This window comes from Procambarus clarkii, chromosome 85 (genome assembly GCF_040958095.1).
Source record: "Procambarus clarkii isolate CNS0578487 chromosome 85, FALCON_Pclarkii_2.0, whole genome shotgun sequence".
Lineage (NCBI taxonomy): Eukaryota > Metazoa > Arthropoda > Malacostraca > Decapoda > Cambaridae > Procambarus > Procambarus clarkii.
The window spans coordinates 20,216,900-20,241,285 of NC_091234.1; the positions used below are offsets into that span (position 1 = coordinate 20,216,900).

General features: G+C 46.0%; 1 protein-coding gene across 7 annotated transcripts in view; it reads left to right on the forward strand.

Moving 5' to 3' along the window:
• The window catches only part of LOC123746717 (kinesin-like protein KIF12), a 97,757-nt gene that overhangs the window by 22,620 nt on the left and 50,751 nt on the right, over window positions 1-24,386 (forward strand). For all 7 annotated transcript variants that reach the window (XM_069316796.1, XM_045728436.2, XM_069316800.1 and 4 more), the window contains exons 3-4: window positions 7,074-7,187; window positions 19,415-19,493. In XM_069316796.1, coding sequence (XP_069172897.1) covers window positions 7,074-7,187; window positions 19,415-19,493 — 193 coding nt within the window. The remainder of the gene's footprint in view (window positions 1-7,073; window positions 7,188-19,414; window positions 19,494-24,386) is intronic.

Here is a 24,386-nt window from a genome sequence, read left to right on the forward strand (position 1 = left end):
AAAGGCGAAGAGTTAGGGGTGACATGATAGAGGTTTACAAGTGGATGAATGGACATAACCGGGGGGATATTAATAGGGTATTAAAAGTATCAACACAGGACAGAACACGAAACAATGGATATAAATTGGATAAGTTTAGATTTAGGAAAGACTTGGGTAAATACTGGTTCAGTAACAGGGTTGTTGATTTGTGGAACCAATTGCCGCGTAACATTGTGGAGGTGGGGTCCCTCGATTGTTTCAAGCACGGGTTGGACAAGTATATGAGTGGGATTGGGTGGTTATAGAATAGGAGCTGCCTCGTATGGGCCAATAGGCCTTCTGCAGTTACCTTTGTTCTTATGTTCTTATGATACGAAAATCGGTAGGGAAATTAATTCGGAGGAGGACTCACTATCACTTCAAGTTGATCTAGATAGGGTTTTGAAATGGTCAAAGGATTGGCAGATGCAGTTTAATGCTGATAAATGTAAAGTTCTGAGGTTAGGTAATGATGATAGAGTTACAAGATACGAGCTAGATGGTGTTGTGATTGCGAAGTCGGATTGCGAAAGGGATCTGGGAGTTATGATTAGTAAGAATTTAAAACAAAAGGATCAATGCATAAATGTTCGTAATAAGGCAAATCGGACACTTGGATTTATTAATCGCAGCGTTAGTAACAAGACACCTGGTGTGGTTCTCAAGCTATATCTTGCTCTAGTTAGGCCCCATTTAGATTATGCAGTTCAGTTTTGGTCGCCATATTATAGAATGGATATAAATTCACTTGAACGTGTCCAGCGTAGGATGACTAAGTTAATTCCCCAAATTAGAAATCTTTCATATGAAGAAAGATTAACAAAGCTTAAGTTGCATTCACTGGAAAGGCGAAGAGTTAGGGGTGACATGATAGAGGTTTACAAGTGGATGAATGGACATAACCGGGGGGATATTAATAGGGTATTAAAAGTATCAACACAGGACAGAACACGAAACAATGGATATAAATTGGATAAGTTTAGATTTAGGAAAGACTTGGGTAAATACTGGTTCAGTAACAGGGTTGTTGATTTGTGGAACCAATTGCCGCGTAACATTGTGGAGGTGGGGTCCCTCGATTGTTTCAAGCACGGGCTGCAGAAGGCCTGTTGGCCCATACGAGGCAGCTCCTATTTATAACCACCCAATCCCACTCATATACATGTCCAACCCATGCTTGAAACAATCGAGGGACCCCACCTCCACAATGTTACGCGGCAATTGGTTCCACAAATCAACAACCCTGTTACTGAACCAGTATTTACCCAAGTCTTTCCTAAATCTAAACTTATCCAATTTATACCCATTGTTTCGTGTTCTGTCTTGTGTTGATACTTTTAATACCCTATTAATATCCCCTTTGTTATGTCCATTCACCCACTTGTAAACCTCTATCATGTCACCCCTAACTCTTCGCCTTTCCAATGAATGCAACTTAAGCTTTGTTAATCTTTCTTCATATGAAAGATTTCTAATTTGGGGAATTAACTTAGTCATCCTACGCTGGACACGTTCAAGTGAATTTATATCCATTCTATAATATGGCGACCATATTATAATATGGTGAAATAGTTTAAATCCATTTATTTGATATTCAGCTAATAGTTCTCTATTTTCTACATTCATCCACGTTTCGGTAAGTGCAATAATATCTATTTTTTCTGTGCAGACAAGAGCATTTAATTCGTTAATTTTATTTTTTAGACTTCTACTGTTAGTGTAATATACCCTAAGTGAATTGTTATTTTGAGGCCCTTCTCTTTCCCTGATCATTTTGCCAATTCCTTTCTCCCACAAACACATACTTTTATTACCTCCTTCCTCCAAATCAATTCCCATACCACTATCTACTAACAGTTTAAACCCAAACAAACACCTGTAACCACTTCTTCCAACGAGTTCGCAACAGCAACAACCCCAGCCCTCGATAGATGCACCCCATCACGAGCATACATTTCATTTCTTCCATAGAAGTGTTCCCAGTTATCTATGAAAGATATTGCATTTGGTTTGCAATATCTTTCCAGCCGGCAATTGACACCAAGTGCCCTCGACATCCATTCATTTCCCTGGATTGGGTGGTTATGAATAGGAGCTGCCTCGTATGGGCCAATAGGCCTTCTGCAGTTGCCTTTATTCTTAGGTTCTTAGATTAGCTACCTTCCATGACTCTGGCACTCTGCCTAACTCTGTTGATTTATTAAATATGGTAGACAGTGGTTCGGAAAGCTAATCTTTGCATTCTTTAAGCACCCTGGCAAACACTTCATCCGGCCCTGGGGATTTGTTTGGTTTGAGTTTTACTATTTGTTTAATTAGATCCTCACTGGTAACTGCTAAACTAGTCAACTTGTCCTCGTTCCTCACCCACATAGACTTGTTCGCGTAATATAATAGAAGTGGGGTCCCTTGATTGTTTCAAGCGTAGGTTGGACATATATATGAATGAGATTGGGTGGTTTTAAATAGGAGCTGCCTCGTATGGGCCATTTCTTCTACAGTTACCTTTATTCATAAGGTTTTAACATAAGATAGATCACTTGCCTTGAAAACATTGATTAGTTCCTTATAATAAATGGTGTCAGATATTTATAACCAAAGAGTTCAAATTTGTGTGTAAATTTTCGAAGTAAGGTAATAGGTTTGTTTCTATAATTTGTATTCTAGAAACTTATTTTTAATTAATAACAAGTGAGGGAGCGTGAAGCAGCCTGCACATACGCCTCAATCTCCAGGCTTGTCACGTCACCTCCTCCTAGCGCGACCTATATATTAACCTGCGGTCAAGAGAGTTAGTTATTCATTTGCAGTTGGTAGCGTGTTGGAACAATTCTTACTCTGTCAGTCTGTCACACGTTCCGAGACAATGGATGCCACAGCTGTAGCTCATTGTTTTCCTAGTCTTCCACTATCGATCTTAGTCGACGTAACGAACCTTGGTGAAGAATTTTCTGCCGACGAAATGATAGACTTTATTGAGGAATCTGAAGACATTCTTGTCTTGGATAATAACTATTCTACGATATTATTTGCTGGCAGATTACAACTTGGAATTTTGTGCACATTAACTCTTTCCTTGCATAAGACGTCGGTCAAGATGACTGGGCAATGGGAAGATGTCCTTTGGAAAATTATGGACCTAGCAACATCTTGTGACCCTGAAAATGACGACAATTTAAGCGCGATGGAGTCTGTCGTGAAGCCCTGGATACTAACAATGTTCGCAGACCCAGAGATGTGCCCTAACCCGTACCTGCGTCTGAGAATGGTTCTTTTAATCAACATTTGGCCAAAGACTTTCTTGCAGGATGCCGCCTCTGGAAGGCAAGCAGCTGCAGGCCTGGTGATCAACGGAAAATATATGGATCTCGATCATCTAGATCCAGAGGAAAAAGATGCAGAATTACTTTGTGGACTTAGAGATATGTTATGCACCCTTGATGACTATGGCCACCTTGATGGTATTGGTAATGCTGCAGTTGACCAGTTAACAAGAATTGATGTCGGACCAGAAGTATCCTTGCTCTACAATCTAATGAAGGTCTTAAAACAAATGGCAGAGGAATCCTTAGATTTAGACGAAGAGGATGGGTTACGTATGACCGAGATTGCTTTCGATTTGTATTCGATGTTTTTGAATTTAAGGAAATTCGGGGAGATTTATAGAGCTCCTGGCCTGGCTAAGGTCGCTGCAGATACCCTAGTTGCCATAACCGTGTCATATGTTACAATTGGCTTGACGTTAGAAGATAAAGGATACGAGCTTTTTGTGGACTTGTTTGATAGAGCTTACGGATACATACGTGAATCTAATATATTTAGTTCACTCTATCATGTTCTGCGACTTGACCACGCTCAGTATCTATCTTCCCTTGCGAAGAAGGCAGCAGATTCCGGTATTTTCTTCCATCATTTCCCAGTGCCGTACGAGGAATCATCGGAGGAGGTCCCGGAAGAGTTCAGAGACAGCGTGACGCAGGCGGTGATGGAGGCGCCGGTCCTGCTACACTCCTCCAAGATGGTGATCGACAAGTCGACGCTGATTCTCCTCATACTGGAGTCCGGGCTGGACCCCTTCACGCGGTGCCCTCTCGACCAGGGCTCCTATAGTCGTCTTCCCAAACTCCAGGAGGACATCCTCGCGTGGAAGGAATTTAAGGAATATGTGGAATTGATGGACAAGTGCTTCGAAGAAAATCTTAAAGAGTTAGGTTACGAACACCTGCTGCACCTGTTTGATTCGGACAAACTCCAGGAGGACATCGATACAGGGAAGGAAATTGACGAATCTGTGGAATTGATGGACAAGTGCTTCGAAGAAAATCTTAAAGAGTTAGGTTACGAACACCTGCTGCACCTGTTTGATTCGGACAAACTCCAGGAGGACATCGATACAGGGAAGGAAATTGACGAATCTGTGGAATTGATGGACAAGTGCTTCGAAGAAAATCTTAGAGTTAGGTTACGAACACCTGCTGCACCTGTTTGATTCGGACAAACTCCAGGAGGACATCGATACAGGGAAGGAAATTGACGAATCTGTGGAATTGATGGACAAGTGCTTCGAAGAAAATCTTAAAGAGTTAGGTTACGAACACCTGCTGCACCTGTTTGATTCGGACAAACTCCAGGACATCGATACAGGGAAGGAAATTGACGAATCTGTGGAATTGATTGACAAGTGCTTCAAAGAAAATATTGAAGAGTTTGGTTACGAACACCTGCTGCAGCTTGATTCGGACATGGAGTTGTCCGAATAAATAATTAATGAAGTTTACTGAATTTTAAAAATGCCTCGGCAATAAATTTGTCCTATTTTTTAAGTTAATAAAGTTTTGTCATTTAATTTGAATGAGTTGTTTAATTTTCATTTTTAATAACTAAAAAGCGACAATTTTTTAACAGCCTATTTTTTTTTTTAACAAATTTTATATCTTTAATATAAAATTTTATTTATAATTTTATAAATTTTATATATATCCATTAGTTATGAAATGATCTGCCAGAATTATTTATGGTATTTGTGAAACAAAAAAATAATCGATTCTCAATAGCGATTTACTGTGAATTATACAAGCTTGTATCCATAATTATAAATTGAATGCTGAACTTGTGGGACTTGTGGGACAAGTCCTGAACCCAGGACTTGTGGTCCTGGGTTCGATCCCGGGTGCCGGCTAGAAACAATGGGCAGCGTTTCTTTGACACTATGCCCCTGTTACCTAGCAGTAAATTAGGTACCTGGGTGTTAGTCAGCTACCTGGTTGATGGGGTTCTGGGAGTTCTTCTACTCCCCAAGCCCGGCCCGAGGCCAGGCTCGACTTGTGAGAGTTTGGTCCACCAGGCTGTTGCTTGGAGCGGCCCGCAGGCCCACATACCCACCACAGCCCGGTTGGTCCGGCACTCCTTGGAGGAATAAATCTAGTTTCCTCTTGAAAATGTCCACGGTTGTTCCGGCAATATTTCTTATGCTTGCTGGGAGGACGTTGAACAACCGCGGACCTCTGATGTTTATACAGTGTTCTCTGATTGTGCCTATGGCACCTCTGCTCTTCATTGGTTCTATTCTACATTTTCTTCCATGTCGTTCACTCCAGTACGTTGTTATTTTACTGTGTAGATTTGGTACTTGGCCCTCCAGTATCTTCCAGGTGTATATTATTTGTCACGGGCTGCTTCCTGGGGGTGGAGACCGGGCCGCGGGGACACTAAAAAAAGCCCCGAAATCATCTCAAGATAAACCTCAAGAAGAAGGGTAGGAAAGGGAACTATCAGGAGAAAGCGCCAAGTCATCACGGCAATGGGAAGGGGTCAGGATAAGGATTTGGGGTGGGACGGGTGGAAGGGATATGGTGCCCAACCAACTTGGATGGTCGGATTGGCAAGCAGGGGGTCTGGATAAGGATTTGGGGTGGGACGGGTGGAAGGAATATGGTGCCCAACCAATTTGGATGGTCGGATTGGATTGAACGCCGACCTGCATGAAGCGAGACCGTCGCTCTACCGTCCAGCCCAAGTATGGAGGCAAACTTTATTGTTGAAGCAGTTAATAAATTACTAACACATGTAATTGAATTCCTCATAAGAAGACTGAACCACATAGACGACGATGTTTCGGCACCATTTTGACCATTTTTGCTCTGTATATAGCAAAAATGTATAGAGCTGTATATAATAAGCAGTGGGAGAAATTATGGAACTGAAAGTAACACAAATTGAGACGTTGAAATTTTGGCTTGCGACAGGGCACTGTTTCAGATGGTGAAGGTGAAATATGCGAATGTATGAAGCTTTAGGAGTTGATCCAAGAATTAGTGTGTTTTTGTCTTGTTCTTGTCAGTCATTGATTCCTGTTGCATGTGAGATGTGTTTGTGGATCATTTTGATAAAAGGGCGATGAACGCTTACCTGACCCAGAGTTCAAATGATTCCTAGTTCACTGTGCATATTAACCAAATAAGATGTATTAATATATGCAGGCGAGGAGTCACAATAACGTGGCTGAAGTATGTTGACCAGACCACACACTAGAAATTGAAGGGACGACGACGTTTCGGTCCGTCCTGGACCATTCTCAAGTCGATTCTCACAATGGACTTGAGAATGGTCCAGGACGGACCGAAACGTCGTCGTCCCTTCAATTTCTAGTGTGTGGTCTGGTCAACATGCATTAATATATTTCAGTAACTATTAATAAATGAACTTTTTTGTCATTTTACGGAGAAATCTCTCGTAATGTTTCTTGAGAGTTGACCTTTCATTTGAGGCTAGAAGAGTGAAGAGTACAGTGAAGCCTCGTGACATTACTGGTCGGCTTGATGACGTAAAATCAGCAGGCTGGCGGGATAAGAGTCTTTCACAAGACAGTCTAGCATTTGACTGTTAGACTGTCGAATGCTTGACTGTCGAGCAGTCTAGCTTATAAGCGAAACGAAAGAATGCTTTATCTTTATGATAGTTAGATTTATTGATGCTATTTCATATTCTTTTCAGTGAATTTTGGTTGTTTGTAGAATGTGAAGTATTAATGTCAAGTGTGTTTTTTGGCCCAGGCTTGGGTCGACGGTGAGCTCGCTGGATCAGACCATGACTCGCTCGCTGGGGTCCCGCGGCTCCCTCTGTGACGAAGCCGCCGACGACTGTGACAACATCAACGTCGTCGTCAGGTAGGTACTACCAACTACTGTTGCCTCAGAGTAACTCCTGTGTTGAAATACGTATATAATATTTTGACCAAACTACACACTAGACAGTGAAAGGACGACGTTTCGTGTAGTCGTTCGTGGAGTTTTTATGATGTATGTGTGTGACGATAATGGCAAGATGAAAAAAAGAAAAACAGAAAATATTTGACTATTTTATACAAAATCGACTTGAGAATGGTCTAGGACGGACCAAAACGTCGTCGTCCCTTCACTTTCTAACGTGTGATCTGGTCAACATATTTCAGCCACGTTATTGTGACTCCTCGTCTGCATAGGTATATAATATTTGGTGGATGGTGCACTTACCTGAACCAAAGTTACCCTAAGCTAATTTAATATATATTTCGAAACGGTTCAAAATCAGTTTGAAATGTGCATAAACACTTTTTAAGTTTAGTTTTGTACATTTATATAACCTTGAACAAAACTCTAAGGTACTTGCAAGTGTAATATTGTACATTTTTGTGGTAAATGTAGCTTGACGGTCACACAATAGACTTGACACGGTGCGCTGAAAGTTATCTCCAGCAGATATTTATCTTTTTAGTGCAACTGACAGTGAAATAAGGTAAAATATTTTCTGTTAGCTTCTTATTTCGTCATGTCATTATCATGTCATCGTCAAGTCATCGTCTCGCACATATATCACAAAAACTCCGCGAACTACGACCACTCACCATTCACACGCTGCTCGTCTGAATCGATACACAATGCCGATACTCCTACATGTTTATAGACGTTTTGGTATGTAATCTTAATATGTGATTGAAATAAGATTGAGGTAAAATACACACAAAGGGATGAGGTAGCTCAAGCTATTCTCACCCCGTTCAGTACATCGTGTTAATACATACATATAAACACATCACAAACAATAAACATATTACCAAACATTCTGAGAGATAAACATCTACATTTTACTTAATATGTGATTGTAAACGTAAGGAGAAGACGTTGTTAATTATATGGTGGGTGTTGCACTTGTTAATTTCACGAACGATCGCCATACATACTTCAGAAAGACCTTCGACCTTCTGAAGATGTATTTAATATACGAAAGTACTTAAGGAAATTCCTGTTTCATTTTTCCTCCGTGGTCTGACATTGTCATACTTCAGAAATTTGGTGCCCGATAGCACCAACGTCGTCGTCCCTTCAACTTCGAGTGTGTGGTCTGGTCAACTGCCCGATAGCAGTTTTCACCGGAGTGCCTCCCCGTCCATGACCCACTAGCCAAATGTCAGCTATCCTGAGGGAGATGAATAGTTTATAAGCAGGCAAAAAGATCAAGGCTTGAATCAGAATTGGGATTATATTTAGTTCCGTACTTGAGGTTTTCTTGAGATGATTTCGGAATTTTGTACCAAGATTATATTGTCAAATTCAACACCTAGTACATGACGTCTGGTAATATGTTTATCACTCAATGTTCGGTAATATGTTTATTGTTTGTGATGTGTGTGTATATCTTGCAGTCTCCGTGGTGTAGTGGTAAGACACTCGCCTGGCGTTCCGCGAGCGCTATGTCATGGGTTCGTATCCTGGCCGGGGAGGATTTACTGGGCGCAATTCCTTAACTGTAGCCTCTGTTTAACGCAACATTAAAATGTGTACTTGGATGAAAAAACGATTCTTCGCGGCAGGGGATCGTATTCCAGGGACCATAGGATTAAGGACCTGCCCGAAACGCTACGCGTACTAGTGGCTCTACAAGAATGTAACAACTCTTGTATATATCTCAAAAAAAAAAAAAAATATATGTATGAACACGTTGTACTGAACGGATAGCTTGAGCTACCTCATCCCTTTGTGTGTATTTTACCTCGATAAAATTATTTGTTTTAATTTCGGGGCCTAGCGTCCCCGCGGCCCGGTCCTCGACCAGGCCTCCTTTTTGTTATACATCCCCAGGAAGCAGCCCGTAGCAGCTGTCTAACTCCCAGATACCTATTTACTGCTAGATAAACGGGAGCATCAGGATGAAAAACTCGGCCCATTTGTCTCCACCGGGGATCGAACCCGAAACCTTAGGGCTACGAATTCCGAGCGCTGCCCACTCAGCTATCAGGCCCCTGATAACTCGCCAGCTCTTTCAAACCGCCTGTTCTCCCGAGCGTTCCCAACATCACTATTGTACTAAAATGCCCGAACCTAACCTATCCGAGGATCCACGAACAGAAAACTGGACATCGTCAATTTCGCGAACTGCTACAATTTTTTTTGCATATTTTATTTAGGCTTGAATAAATTATACGTCAAAATGCGATACACTATTAGAAGAAAAGGTTGCTTTAAAGCCTATTTTTGGGGGGTCAAAATTTATGATAAATACAGAAGTTCAAATTCAATTATGTTTATTGAGACAAGAAAGAAATACATCTCAAAGGGATAGAGTAGCTTAGGCTATTTGAGATGGGAGCTGCCTCGTATGGGCCAATAGGCCTTCTGCAGTTACCTATGTTCTTATGTTCTACCCCCCAGATAAATACACATACATACATGTGATGGGTCAAGATATGAAACTTGAGTTTATAAGGGCCTTAGTTTTAGAGTATTCAAGAACTAACGCGACGGAATTGAATTAATGGTGATGACAAATGAACCGGTAACTTGAAATCTTGCAGATGAGAATGACAAGTTGTCCAAACTTTGAGGACAATATACTGAACACGGATCCCGTAAGATTGTGCACAGGTAAGATAAAGAGAGCGCTAAGCCGATATATATTAGAAAAAGAGCCCAGACTTAAAACCTGGGGCTCGATACTGTGAAAAATCGTTCGGACATAATTCGCCTGGGAACGCTGGCCATTTCACCACCCAATATAAACATTGCAACGCATCTCTCCCTTTTTTTGTTTGAACTAAATTATAAAAACAAAATTTCAGACGTTATCCGGTAATTACACCAGCTTCTGAATCCCGGTTCATCACTTGTAATTAAAAACGGGAGCGATAGGGGAGGTGTATGATGGTGGAGGCAATGGTTGGTGTGTAGTGTTACTGTTAAACATTCAGCTACTGGGAACAGAATTTCCTAGTAGCATGGGCTATGGTGATCTCGTAGTGGACTTTTAACAACTTAACCGTCTTAGTTCAGGTACCAATCTTGTTGTAAACGTCTACATTATCTCGTGCTTCTGTGCTTAGAGATTCGGATTCATAGGTGCTGCATGTTCTAGTATTGGTCTCACATAGGCTGCATAGATTGTCTTAAGAGTCCATATTTAGGGGGTTAATTTGCGTTATGTTACGTGTCACGTGCTGCCGATGTTATCCAGTTTGTGTGTGCCTCTGGTGTTGGTGCTGGGATTCATATCAGTCACAAATCTTTTTCTTGTACGATTCATATATTTGATCTGGTATGGTGTGAACTCCTTGTGACCTCTGAGGAGGAAGGGGAGGAGCCTCTGCTGCTGCTCCCTGCTGTGCTGCTGCCTCAGCCGCTGCAAATGTCATCCACATGTTCCATGAACTATCACACACTGCCTCAGGATTATCCCAGAATCGCCGCCGTTCCTGGAATAAGCATGACAAATAAAAATAAGTTTTCTTTTATAATAATACATTGATAGAAATATTACTTACATTACATATATGTTGTGATTACATTTATAATCAAAATAATTCAACAATTATTATTATTATTTATAATCGTAACCCTCTTTCCATTTTGATTGCAAGTGTCAGAGGATGTTGGAACAACCTGGGGCCAGATTCACGAAAACACTTACGCAAGCACTTACGAACGTGTACATCTTTCCTCAATCTTTGACGGCTTTGGTTACATTTATTAAACAGTTTACAAGCATGAAAACTTGCCAATCAACTGTTGTTATTGTTATAAACAGCCTCCTGGTGCTTCGGAGCTCATTAACTGTTTAATAATTGTAAACAAAGCCGCCAAAGATTGAGAGAAGATGTGCAGGTTCGTAAGTGCTTGCGTAAGTGCTTTCGTGAATCTGGACCCTGTTCTATCGCATAATACATCGCATTGACGTCAAAATTCCCAACGAGCAAACAATAGTGAACTATGAATCACAGCGGTTCACAAACATTAAAGTTTTGTGTGTGTGCATGGATCGCCAAGATAGGTTGGGTGATGATCGGTTTGGCTGTTTCAGTACAGCGTTTTTTGCCCGTTGTGGCAAGTTGAGAGGACAGGCTGGGCTATCTTGAAATTATCTTGAGATGATTTCGGGGCTGTAGTGTCCCCGCGGTCCGGTCCTCGACCAGGCCTCCACCCCCAGGAAGCAGCCCGTGACAGCTGACTAACACCCAGGTACCTATTTTACTGCTAGGTAACAGGGGCATAGGGTGAAAGAAACTCTGCCCATTGTTTCTCGCCGGCGCCTGGGAACGAACCCAGAACCACATGATCACAAGTCCAGCGTGCTGTCCGCTCGGCCGACCAGCTCCTGGTAACAGTGTTCCGACCGGTCTGGTAACAGTGTAATCACAAGACTCTGTTATATTTATACTTCTGGTTGATAAGTTCTTCGTGGTAGTATGTCCGCTTGAAGAGTCTGCAGGGACGCGGGTTCGATCCCATTCTGTGGCTTTAATATTCTCTCATTTGCAGTCTTTAGGGCTGTAGAGTTTCTCAGCAGCTACTGGACGGTTTGAACTCGAACCGCTGGGATCTTCAAATCTGTCAAATGAGTCAAAGAAACTGGGAAATACTCGTAGCCTGCAGGTGATCTACGCCCGCAGGGGCGTAGAAATAGCCTAAGCTACTCTATCCCTTTGAAATATGTATTTTCTTGTCTCAATAAACATTCTTGAACTTGACCACCAGTAGAATGCACCGATACTAGTAGTTGTGAAAGCCTCTTCCTTCCACAAAGTTGAAGGCCAGATTTTAAGTACAAAATCTAATTCCAGGCAACTTCTTCCAGAAGAAGTCGGATACCAGTTTGCTTTTGTTAATGACTGGAAGCCTGTGAGTGAGTATTTTGTGAGCTTTATCTCCTGGGCCCCATTTCTGAACCTGCTGTTGAGTTGCCTAGTTGGCACGAGTCTATGATTGCCACTGTGGTGCTGCAAGACGGTTACCTGAGGTAAAGACGGTTACCTGAGGGAAGACGTACGTGTTCCGTACGTACGTATAGAGGTACACGTACCTCTATACGTGTACCTAGGATACACGTATAGAGGCGTGTATCCCAGGTACTGGAGTTACGTAGTGACCCACGCCACCAGATTGATTGATTAAGCCACCCAAGGGGGGTGGCACGGGCATGAATAGCCCGTAAACCCCGCCACTGTGCGTACGTGACTCGCGTAGTTCGTGCTCTTCCCTCGTGGTGGCTCGCACGAAAGAAACTTTTTACTTGTCGTTCTTGGTACTTTCGGGATTTATATTTTCACCTGTAACTTGGCGGTGCATTATGCGTGCTTTTTGTATAATTTTGTTATGGGTTTAACATCTGCATATTGGAGTTGGTATTTATGTAGGGGGAACCTGTCCTCAACTCTGCCCCCTTTCTCCCGTCTTATCCTGCCTTCCCCCTTCCCAGCCTGCCTCCCCCCCCTTCCCAGCCTGCCTCCCCCCCCCTTCCCAGCCTGCCTCCCCCCCTTCCCAGCCTGCCTCCCCCCCCTTCCCAGCCTGCCTCCCCCCCCTTCCCAGCCTGCCTCCCCCCCTTCCCAGCCTGCCTTCCCCCCCTCCCTCCCAGCCTGCCTCCCCCCCCCTTCCCAGCCTGCCTCCCCCCCCTTCCCAGCCTGCCTCCCCCCCCTTCCCAGCCTGCCTTCCCCCTTCCCAGCCTGCCTCCCCCCCCTTCCCAGCCTGCCTCCCCCCCCTTCCCAGCCTGCCTCCCCCCCTTCCCAGCCTGCCTCCCCCCCTTCCCAGCCTGCCTTCCCCCCCTCCCTCCCAGCCTGCCTTCCCCCCCTCCCCCCCTTCCCAGCCTGCCTCCCCTCCCCCTTCCCAGCCTGCCTTCCCCCCCCCTTCCCAGCCTGCCTCCCCTCCCCCTTCCCAGCCTGCCTTCCCCCCTCCCTCCTCCCAGCCTGCCTTCCCCCCTCCCCCCTTCCCAGCCTGCCTCCCCCCCCTTCCCAGCCTGCCTCCCCCCCCCTTCCCAGCCTGCCTTCCCCCCTCCCTCCTCCCAGCCTGCCTTCCCCCCCTCCCCCCTTCCCAGCCTGCCTCCCCCCCTTCCCAGCCTGTCTTCCCCCCCCCCTCCCAGCCTGTCTTCCCCCTGTCAACATTACAAGAGCAGTTCTGTCATTTGGAGACGTTTCTTCAGGATGTCTTAGCCAGGTGGCGAAGAGCCCACAACAGACTCCTTGTGCGAAAGGATGTTACATAGTGTGTGACGGTATATTATTTGTTGTTGTTGCTATAGATTCAGCTACTCTGAACAAGTTCCAAGTAGCACGGTCTATGGTGAGCCCGTAGTGGACTTACCCGGCACAGGAGCGGGGCAAGTAGCACGGGCTATGGTGAGCCCGTAGTGGACTTACCTGGCACAGGAGCGGGGCAAGTAGCACGGTCTATGGTGAGCCCGTAGTGGACTTACCTGGCACAGGAGCGGGGCAAGTAGCACGGTCTATGGTGAGCCCGTAGTGGACTTACCTGGCACAGGAGCGGGGCAAGTAGCACGGTCTATGGTGAGCCCGTAGTGGACTTACCTGGCACAGGAGCGGGGCAAGTAGCACGGGCTATGGTGAGCCCGTAGTGGACTTACCTGGCACAGGAGCGGGGCAAGTAGCACGGGCTATGGTGAGCCCGTAGTGGACTTACCTGGCACAGGAGCGGGGCAAGTAGCACGGTCTATGGTGAGCCCGTAGTGGACTTACCTGGCACAGGAGCGGGGGCAAGTAGCACGGGCTATGGTGAGCCCGTAGTGGACTTACCTGGCACAGGAGCGGGGCAAGTAGCACGGGCTATGGTGAGCCCGTAGTGGACTTACCTGGCACAGGAGCGGGGCTTTGATATTATTTATGTCCTCTTCGTTGAGTTCAGCTTCCGTATGTCCCAGTGGATGGTTCTTGGTAAAGATTTTGTCACAGATAATCGTTATTCATCTGTTATGCTTGATCTAAAAATATAGACAAAAACAGGCTAGCTATAAGTGAGAATGTAGAAAAGCTTCCTTCATTTATTATTCAGTCCTTTCGTGCAGGGTGGCGCATGCGGGTAGCACACCCACGGACGCACACGCACATGTAGGCACGGAGGTGTACGTACGCACGTACTCACGATACAAGAGGCATTCAACTACAGGCTAGTGTCCCCTCTAGTTGCCCTAATGACAGTCCCTATCCAGCAATACTGTGTAAGATGGAGTGTGTGCCTCTTTATCCTGGCATCTTGGTGCCGTATCCTGGCATCTATGGTGCCGTATCCTGGCATCTATGGTGCCGTATCCTGGCATCTATGGTGCCGTATCCTGGCATCTATGGTGCCGTATCCTGGCATCTATGGTGCCGTATCCTGGCATCTATGGTGCCGTATCCTGGCATCTATGGTGCCGTATCCTGGCATCTATGGTGCCGTATCCTGGCATCTATGGTGCCGTATCCTGGCATCTATGGTGCCGTATCCTGGCATCTATGGTGCCGTATCCTGGCATCTTGGTGCCGTATCCTGGCATCTTGGTGCCAGGATATCAGCTGCAGGGGGGGGGGGGGCTCAAGTCTGGGTCGTGATAACGGGTGACAGCCGGCAGCTGATTTGCCAGGTGAGGCGGAGGTCATCTCGTGTTGGGTCGCCATTACCAATGACCTCTACTGACCTTCACGTCTGGTGGTCGCTGTATCAGGGCAGGCTGGAGGGATCTGCGAGTCACAGAAGTTACAGCCCCGCTCCTGTGCCAGGTAAGTCCACTACGGGCTCACCATAGCCCGTGCTACTTGCCCCGCTCCTGTGCCAGGTAAGTCCACTACGGGCTCACCATAGCCCGTGCTACTTGCCCCGCTCCTGTGCCAGGTAAGTCCACTACGGGCTCACCATAGCCCGTGCTACTTGCCCCGCTCCTGTGCCAGGTAAGTCCACTACGGGCTCACCATAGCCCGTGCTACTTGCCCCGCTCCTGTGCCAGGTAAGTCCACTACGGGCTCACCATAGCCCGGGCTACTTGCCCCGCTCCTGTGCCAGGTAAGTCCACTACGGGCTCACCATAGCCCGTGCTACTTGCCCCGCTCCTGTGCCAGGTAAGTCCACTACGGGCTCACCATAGCCCGTGCTACTTGCCCCGCTCCTGTGCCAGGTAAGTCCACTACGGGCTCACCATAGCCCGGGCTACTTGCCCCGCTCCTGTGCCAGGTAAGTCCACTACGGGCTCACCATAGCCCGTGCTACTTGCCCCGCTCCTGTGCCAGGTAAGTCCACTACGGGCTCACCATAGCCCGTGCTACTTGCCCCGCTCCTGTGCCAGGTAAGTCCACTACGGGCTCACCATAGCCCGTGCTACTTGCCCCGCTCCTGTGCCAGGTAAGTCCACTACGGGCTCACCATAGCCCGGGCTACTTGGAACATTTTGTTCCCAGTAGCTGAACTGCTATTGCCCAAAAGTATCTGACAGGGCGAGACTTTTTGACACTTTTTTATTCTAGAAATAGCAATGAGGCGTGGCCCAAGAGCTGGCTCCCGTTCTCAGTAGAGAGATTAGGCAGGCACAAGGCTGCATTACCGTAGCGTGATCAACACTGCATTGTGGTGACGAGCTATATAGCCTATTGACACGCGGTTCCGACCCGCAGAGACAGCCTAGCTTTTTCAAACCAACAACACATGTTGGTTTGTGATAACATGGTTTGTTATCTGGTGGTGATAACATAGGAGATTCAGGTTATTTACACGTGAATGTGTTTCAGATATGTAACCTCAGAGCTTCGTGTATTAAAACTGGCTATGGATTGTAATATTGTGTTGCCTCAAAGTTGTTTCGTAAAATTCAAATGGTTTATTACGTTAGGAGGGTTATATTTATATATTTGTATAAAAGAAGGTACGTTGGGTTTTGAGACTACATATAATTTGTGTTCCTACATTCTTGCATAACCATTAACACTCAGGGCGTTTCAGGCAGGTCCTTAACCTAACAGATACAACCAAGAGTTATTAAAATGGCCATTGAAGCCGAATTAGATTTCTACACTTTTACGTAAAGACAATAAAAGTAGATATTATTGATTACACAGGTGAAGCTACCTGTCTTAACTACTAATATTGGGCAAGTGGGAAGCACAAGATAGTGTGAGTTTGAAGCCTAAGATAGGAAATTATGAGGGTTGAAATTAGGTACTTTTTGGGTTGCCTTTTTAATAAGGCATAGATTGGACAGTTTTTTTTTTCAATTAAGGAGTGATTAGCTTGGGTCCCTTTATTTGCATGGAATGTCTGTACAGATTTAGTTTGACTCTTGGGGATATCAAAGGTGCATTTATTTCTGGTGTGGTGCTCATGGGTTCTGTTACATCTATGAAGGAAGAGTTTCAGATCAAGATTAGCATTTAGGAACAAGGTTTTGTACATGTAAATAATACAGGAGAATGTGTGTGTGTGTGTGTGAGGGAGTGTGTGTGTGTGTGTGTGTGTGTGTGTGTGTGTGTGTGTGTGTGTGTGTGTGTGTGTGTGTGTGTGTGTTTAGCATGTTTATGATTTAAACAGAGGGGGCTGCGTGTTGTTTGAAGACGGTTTGCTATAAAGATATAACAATTCTAAAGAAATGTTATATAAAGATAGGTGAATGTGATATAGCAGTGGAGGAAGTCGATGGTGTTAGTGCGGAATTTGCATTCTTATATCACCGTTGGTAGTGTGACATAAGTATGTTAAATGTGAATGTTAAATCCGCTCCCCCCCCCCCCCCCCCCCGCGCCTCTTCCCGCTACTCGCCAATTCCGTCATCACTCGCAAGACTAACTGGGTTAGTGATTGACAAAGATTAAGCCACCCAAGAAGTGGCACGGGCATGAATAACCCGTAACTGGGTTAGTCATTATGACGGGTCTCTTATACTCAATCTTTCACTGGATAATTCCCCCTTTAGCTTGGCTCTTTCCCCTCGTAGCCATTACCGGCCGTCGTCCCTTCCCCTCTTATTACTTCCATCTGGGAAGATCAAGCTTTCTTCCCCTCGTCCTAAGGTAGAATTTCACCCTAGCACAATCACTGACGGCTACCGTGAGCCTCTTGTGGCCGGAGTTAAATTGATTGTAGCAATTAGGGGTTACTTAGGGGTTGCGTAACGAAAGCAGTTACGCAAGCACTTACGAACGTGTACATCTTTTCTCAGGCGATGAGTCACAATAACGTGGTTCAAGTATGTTGACCAGACCACACACTAGAAGGTGAAGGGACGACGACGTTTCGGTTCGTCCTGGACCATTCTCAAGTCGATTGTGGTTGTGTCATCACAATCGACTTGAGAATGGTCCAGGACGGACCGAAACATCGTCGTCCCTTCACCTTCTAGTGTGTGGTCTGGTCAACACATAGTATAAGAATTGCAACCGGTAAATCAACTGACCTACCACGGATCCTGCAGTCTCTCAGAGACACAAACCAGGTTTTTACACAATTCCCCGCCCATGTGTCTGTTCTCTTAGCAGTAAAAGGTACCTCTGGATTCAGCCTACTGTTGTGGTTTGCACTGTGTGGGGAAGGTCGAAGAGCTCCCTGAAATAGACACTTGGAAGTCTTGACACCAATCTGTGCTACAGGGAAGGGCAGGGAACTATCAAGGGGAAAGCGCCAAGCCATTACGACTATATAGCACTGGGAAGGGGTCAGGATACGGATTTGGGATGGGACGGAGGGAAAGGAATGGTGTCCCAACCACTTGGATGGTCGGGGATTGAACGCCGACCTGCATGAAACGAGACCGTCGCTCTACCGTCCACCCTAAGTGGTTGGGAATGTTAAGAGAATGTATTATATTAAGAGAGTATACTGTTATACTCTGCAGTATAATCAGAGGCAGAAATGGAGAAGGGAAAGTGAGATTCGTTTTGAATTAGATGGCGCGTTAGAATTAGATAGAATTATTGAACGAGTTTAAACTAAATAGGAAGAACCGGTCAGAAACGTAGTTGGTAGAGTGATTTGGGCACGGCGGGGGGGGGGGGGTGATGACCCCCCACGGCGGGGGGGGAGGTGTTGACCCTCAAGGCGGCCCTGATTGGCGCAGGTGAATGACCTAGGTGGTGGGGGGGGGAGGGGGGGGGGTGCAGCCCCACGGCACCATCTTGTTTTGGAGGCAGAGAAAGAGGGGGGGGGGGAGAGAGGGGGGGCTTAAGGGAATACACACACAAACAAATAGATCAACACACAAACAAATAGATCAACACACAAACAAATAGATCAACAGACAAGTAGAGAAATAGTCCCATAAATAGAATTGCAAGGGATGGGTGTATGAAGAGAGACTTCTTAACTGCTACATCAACTATCTTACACACCCAAACACTGTAGCTTAAGGCTGGAGACGCTAACTTGCTGTGTAATAAAATTAACAGCAATGGCCAGATGCATTAAACTAGGTTCATTTAGCTAGGAGACGGGACCCAGGAGCTGGATCCCGTCCCAGTAGATCCAACTCTGCAAGGTCACTCAAGACAGCTGTTCCACTCGTGACCTGGTGATGAATGTTGTCATCTGTCATGATGGTGATGAGTTATACAATCATTTACACAAATACATATGTCTGTCATGTCTTGTTGTTATGTGTGTGGTGCTGTAGCTGGCTTGACTGTGGAGCTGTACCTGTCTTGACTGTGAGGCTGTACCTGGCTTGACTGTGGGGAGCTGTACCTGGCTTGACTGTGTGAGGCTGTACCTGGCTTGACTGTGGAGCTGTACCTGTCTTGACTGTGAGGCTGTACCTGGCTTGACTGTGGGGAGCTGTACCTGGCTTGACTGTGTGAGGCTGTACCTGGCTTGACTGTGGGGAGCTGTACCTGGCTTGACTGTGGGGAGCTGTACCTGGCTTGACTGTGGAGCTGTACCTGTCTTGACTGTGATGCTGTACCTGGCTTGACTGTGGGGAGCTGTACCTGGCTTGACTGTGTGAGGCTGTACCTGGCTTGACTGTGGAGCTGTACCTGTCTTGACTGTGAGGCTGTACCTGGCTTGACTGTGGGGAGCTGTACCTGGCTTGACTGTGGGGAGCTGTACCTGGCTTGACTAACGTGCATGCCTATATTAACTATGGCGTGATGGTGTCTTAACTAATGCCTCTTGGGTGCCCACAGATGTCGTCCCCTGAACGAGAAGGAGAAGCTTCGAGGAGATGAGAGCAACGTTACCTTTCCTGGCGAAGGGCAAGCATGGGTAAGTCTTTCCTTCTTGGCTCCTCCCTTCCCTTCTTAACCTTCTTTCTCTCTCCTCCTCCTTACCCATATCATCTTCCCACTCCAATCTTTTCTCCTATCTTCGTGCTCTATCTCTACAGGGAGCAGCTTAGTGGGATTGGGTGGTTATAGATAGAAGCTGCCTCGTATGGGCCAATAGGCCTTCTGCAGTTGCCTTTGTTCTTATAAGAATATAAGAACAAAGGTAACTGCAGAAGGCCTATTGGCCCATACGAGGCAGCTCCTATCTATAACCACCCAATCCTACTCATATACAAATCCAACCTACGCTTGAAACAATCGAGGGACCCCACCTCCACCACATCACATTATGTACTTAGCTCTATCTATACTGTTCATTGTAACTCACAGTAGAGCCGCAAGTGAGGATAGTGATGCCGGCTACTGTGAGCGGCGCCTTGAGACAGCCTCGTCCAGCACGGTAAGGAGGTGGAAATAGATTTCTCAACAGTCGACGCTATTCATTTTAGCAACACATGCAATTAGATCTACACCTGCAAGGTGTAGATCACACCGGCTTGGTGGCAGGTGTGTAGCAGTGTTGGGTTGTTGGTGGCGGTATTGACAAGTCGTTAGTGAGTTACGGGGCCCTTACTGCCAAATGGCTGTTTGCATTTGATGTTATTTGTCATTCACTCCGTTGCTTTTGGGTATTATATATTCTGGTTATGTCAGTGGTAGAAAACTTGAGTCGTTGTCAAATGGCTTTGTTTGCCTCTCCATATGTCAGTTTAACAATTTTTTTGACTTGTTCATCTATAGCTTATTCATATCTTGGATACATATATATATGTAAATGAAAATGTCTGGTTGTTGGTGGTTCGAGGCCAGATGTTTAGGGCTAGCCTCGTCCAATTTTGCATGGTGGTTCATGTGGGGTGCGTTCCCAACATGGTCGGATCAGGGGCGATGACATTTAAGAGAGAACAGCAAAGCGTGGGATGTTATACTCAACCCCTCTGGCTCTGTTCATTAGCAGAATGTCCATATACATACTAAAGGTGTATATATGGTTATTTAGAAAAAATATTTAGAAAAAAAACAAAATACAGCTACAATACAATACAGCTGTAGATAGCATCACGTGACATCATACAACAATAGGCCTTCTGCAGTTACCTTTGTTCTTACGTTCTTATGATAGACGAAAGCAGTTGATCATCCCACGACATGTCTGTGGAATGGATACAAGCACAGCTTAGCGTCCACACTGGTGGCTGAGTGGAGAGCGCTCGGGATTCATAGTCCAAGGGACCGGGGATCGATCCCCGGCGATGGCGGAAACAAGTGGGAAGAGTTTCTTTGATCCCGATTCTCCTATTCACCTAGCAGTAAATAGGTACCTGGGAGTTAGACAGCTGCTACGGGCTGCTTCCTGGGTATTATGTGCAGGCGGAGGGAGGGGGGACGAAAGAGCCAGAGCCCAACCCCCGCAGGCACAACTAGGTGAATACAACTAGGTGAACTAGGTTAATACATTCACAAGGTTGTAGGGAACAAAATACAGCAACAATACAATACAATACAGCTGTAGATAGCATCACGTGACATTATACAGCAGATAGCATTGCCAGATAGTCAAATACTGACTTATTAACGTGGGTGATAGTCAGTATTTGTACTGTTGCCTGGGTGTTATCTTGAGATGATTTCGGGGCTTTTTAGTGTCCCCGCGGCCCGGTCCTCGACCAGGCCTCCACCCCCAGGAAGCAGCCCGTGACAGCTGACTAACACCCAGGTACCTATTTTATTGCTAGGTAACAGGGGCATAGGGTGAAAGAAACTCTGCCTATTGTTTCTCGCCGGTGCCTGGGATCGAACCCAGGGCCACAGGATCACAAGTCCAGCGTGCTGTCCGCTCGGCCGACCGGCTCCCCCGGTTGAAAGAAACTCTGCCCATTGTTTCTCGCCGGCGCCTGGGATCGAACCCAGGGCCACAGGATCACAAGTCCAGCGTGCTGTCCGCTCGGCCGACCATACTAGGCGTGCCTGGGAGTATGTGAGAGGCCCTCTGTGCTGCGTGCTTACCACCATAGCTCGCTTGTCACGTTCCACAAACAATAACATACTTGAGAGTGACCTGGTGACCTACATAGGGTTATTGATTAGTGACCTTGTGGCTTTTGTGAGGAGAGGGCGACGCAGCGACGTCTCTTGCACGGCGTCGTTGGATGCGTTTAGGGCGACGTCTGCCTTCCAAGACGTCGCTGGACGCGTTCAGGGCGACGTCTACCTTCCAAGACGTCGCTGGACGCGTTCAGGGCGACGTCTACCTTCCAAGACGTCGCTGGACGCGTTCAGGGCGACGTCTGTCTTCTATGGCGTCGCTGGACGCGTTCAGGGCGACGTCTGCCTTCCAAGGCGTCGTTGGACGCATACAGGACAACGTCTGCCTCCCAAAACGTCGCTGGACGCATACAGGACAACGTCTGCCTCCCAAGACGTCGCTGGACGCATACAGGACAACGTCTGCCTCCCAAGACGTCGCTGGACGCGTCTTGAGAGCACGTCTAGAAGACGTGGACCCCCAGAGAAGGGTCCTGCTCTCCTGACGACGCTGACGGAGTGGTATCATCACTACCAGCAGCTGATGAAGTACCTGCCTGGCCTTGGCCGCACGCAGAGGTGATTTTGGTAGTAAAGATTTTGGGTTATAGATCTATCTTGAGATGATTTCGGGGCTTTTTAGTGTCCCCGCGGCCCGGTCCTCGACCAGGCCTCCACCCCCAGGAAGCAGCCCGTGACAGCTGACTAACACCCAGGTACCTATTTTACTGCTCACTTTACTAACTTTTAACGTTAGGGGCCTTTCGTATCGCCTAATGCCTATGTTATACCTAGCAGTAACTAGGTACCCAGGATAGCTTAGAAAGTGTTCGACCTTATAAACCTAACATGTATATATACACTGGCTGCCTGTCCCCCTGACACAGTGAATAATAATGATTATTTATAATTAATATTACTACAGACCGTCATATGTAGCACAGAAATATATTGGCCCTTATATACAAATTATTTAGATGTATAAAAGTGACGTAGGTCAGATGCCTGCCGCTAGTCTCACCCAAATTCTCAAGACGGCATGTGCGGGGTTACACTTATGCGGGGTAGGCGTGTCATAGGTAGTCTGACTCGATCCCAGTACCACCATTTAAGAAATTAGAATAAGGACTCAAAAGGTAAACAACTGGCGTATTCGAGTAATAAACTTAATGGTATTGACATGAACACCAACTTTGAAAAGTCACGCAAACTTGGCTCATATGTTGATCATGCCTCTGGAGGGTTGCTGGCAGGAGGCTACAAATTGACCTGGACAAAGTGAATTAACAAGTGGCTACTTGAGTTTAACTCCACTAAGTGTAGAGTAATAACTAGGCTAAAGGAGGAGGAGGCCGGACACAAGATACCAACTGGGAGAGAAAATACTTAAGGAATCGAGTAGAGAGAGAGTATTTGTCGGGCGATATCACACTGAAGGTCTCTCCTGAAGCAGGCGATGAGTCACAATAACATGCCTGAAGTATGTTGACCAGACCACACACTAGAAGGTGAAGGGACGACGACGTTTCGGTCCGTCCTGGACTATTCTCAAGTCGATTGTGATTCGACTTCGACATCGTCATTCTCATAATCGACTTGAGAATGGTCCAGGACGGACCGAAACGTCGTCGTCCCTTCACCTTCTAGTGTGTGGTCTCTCCTGAAGCTCTCATCTAACGGATATCTGAAGTTGTCAAGCGGAACAAAAGCTTTTAACAATGTACGTAAAAAGAGTCATTCGAACTTTGAATAGTCACATAAGTCAGACCAGTCCTGGAATATGCAGCTCCATCGTGAAGTACATATCTAGTAGAGTACAAAACGAAGTCAGAAAAAGTTCAGAGGTATGCCAGGAGATTATTCCTAAAACTGAGAGGAATAGCTACTAAGAAAAGCTACGGGAATTAAATCTCAGGTTTCTGGACGAGAAGAGCGTTAGGGGAGACATGATTGTTACATATAAAATTCTCACATGAATTGATAAGTAGATAAAGACATTTAACAAGGGTGATACAGGCACACACACAGAGAGACGGGTGGGAATTAAGCACGCAAATGAGCCACAGCGATATTAGAAAGTTTCTTTTTTCAATGTCGACAGTAGTTAAGAAATGGAATTCACTAAGCAACGAGGTGGTGGAGTCAGACTCTATACACAGTTTCAAATATATTATTAAATATGACCGAAAAAGTAAGATTAATAATTCTAACACGAATTTTCTCAATATTTCTTATGGTTCTTTTCACTGTCGATGGTTATCTTGAAGTTATCTTGAGATGATTTCGGGGCTTTAGTGTCCCCGCGGCCCGGTCCTCGACCAGGCCTCCACCCCCAGGAAGCAGCCCGTGACAGCTGACTAACACCCAGGTACCTATTTACTGCTAGGTAACAGGGGCATAGGGTGAAAGAAACTCTGCCCATTGTTTCTCGCCGGCGCCTGGGATCGAACCCAGGACCACAGGATCACGAGTCCCGCGTGCTGTCCGCTCGGCCGACCGGCTCCCTTATTGATAATTGATAATTAATATGGTAATTTGAAAGTTTGAAATGTATATATGATAGAGCCCAATATGCTCGGGAACCTGTACAACAGTATTAGATGCTGAGAGGATGGACCAAAGAGCCGAAGTCCAACTTACGCAAGTCAACGTACAACTAGGTGAGTACAGAAGCATGCAAACTGTTCGCGTATCGACGCGCGGGAGCATTATGATACGAGCGTGCGCCCCGCACCACTGCTGCCATGCCGCCTGTTAAACAAACCCACTTAGTTCCCCGCACACTTAGGAATGTGCACTTCTTGCT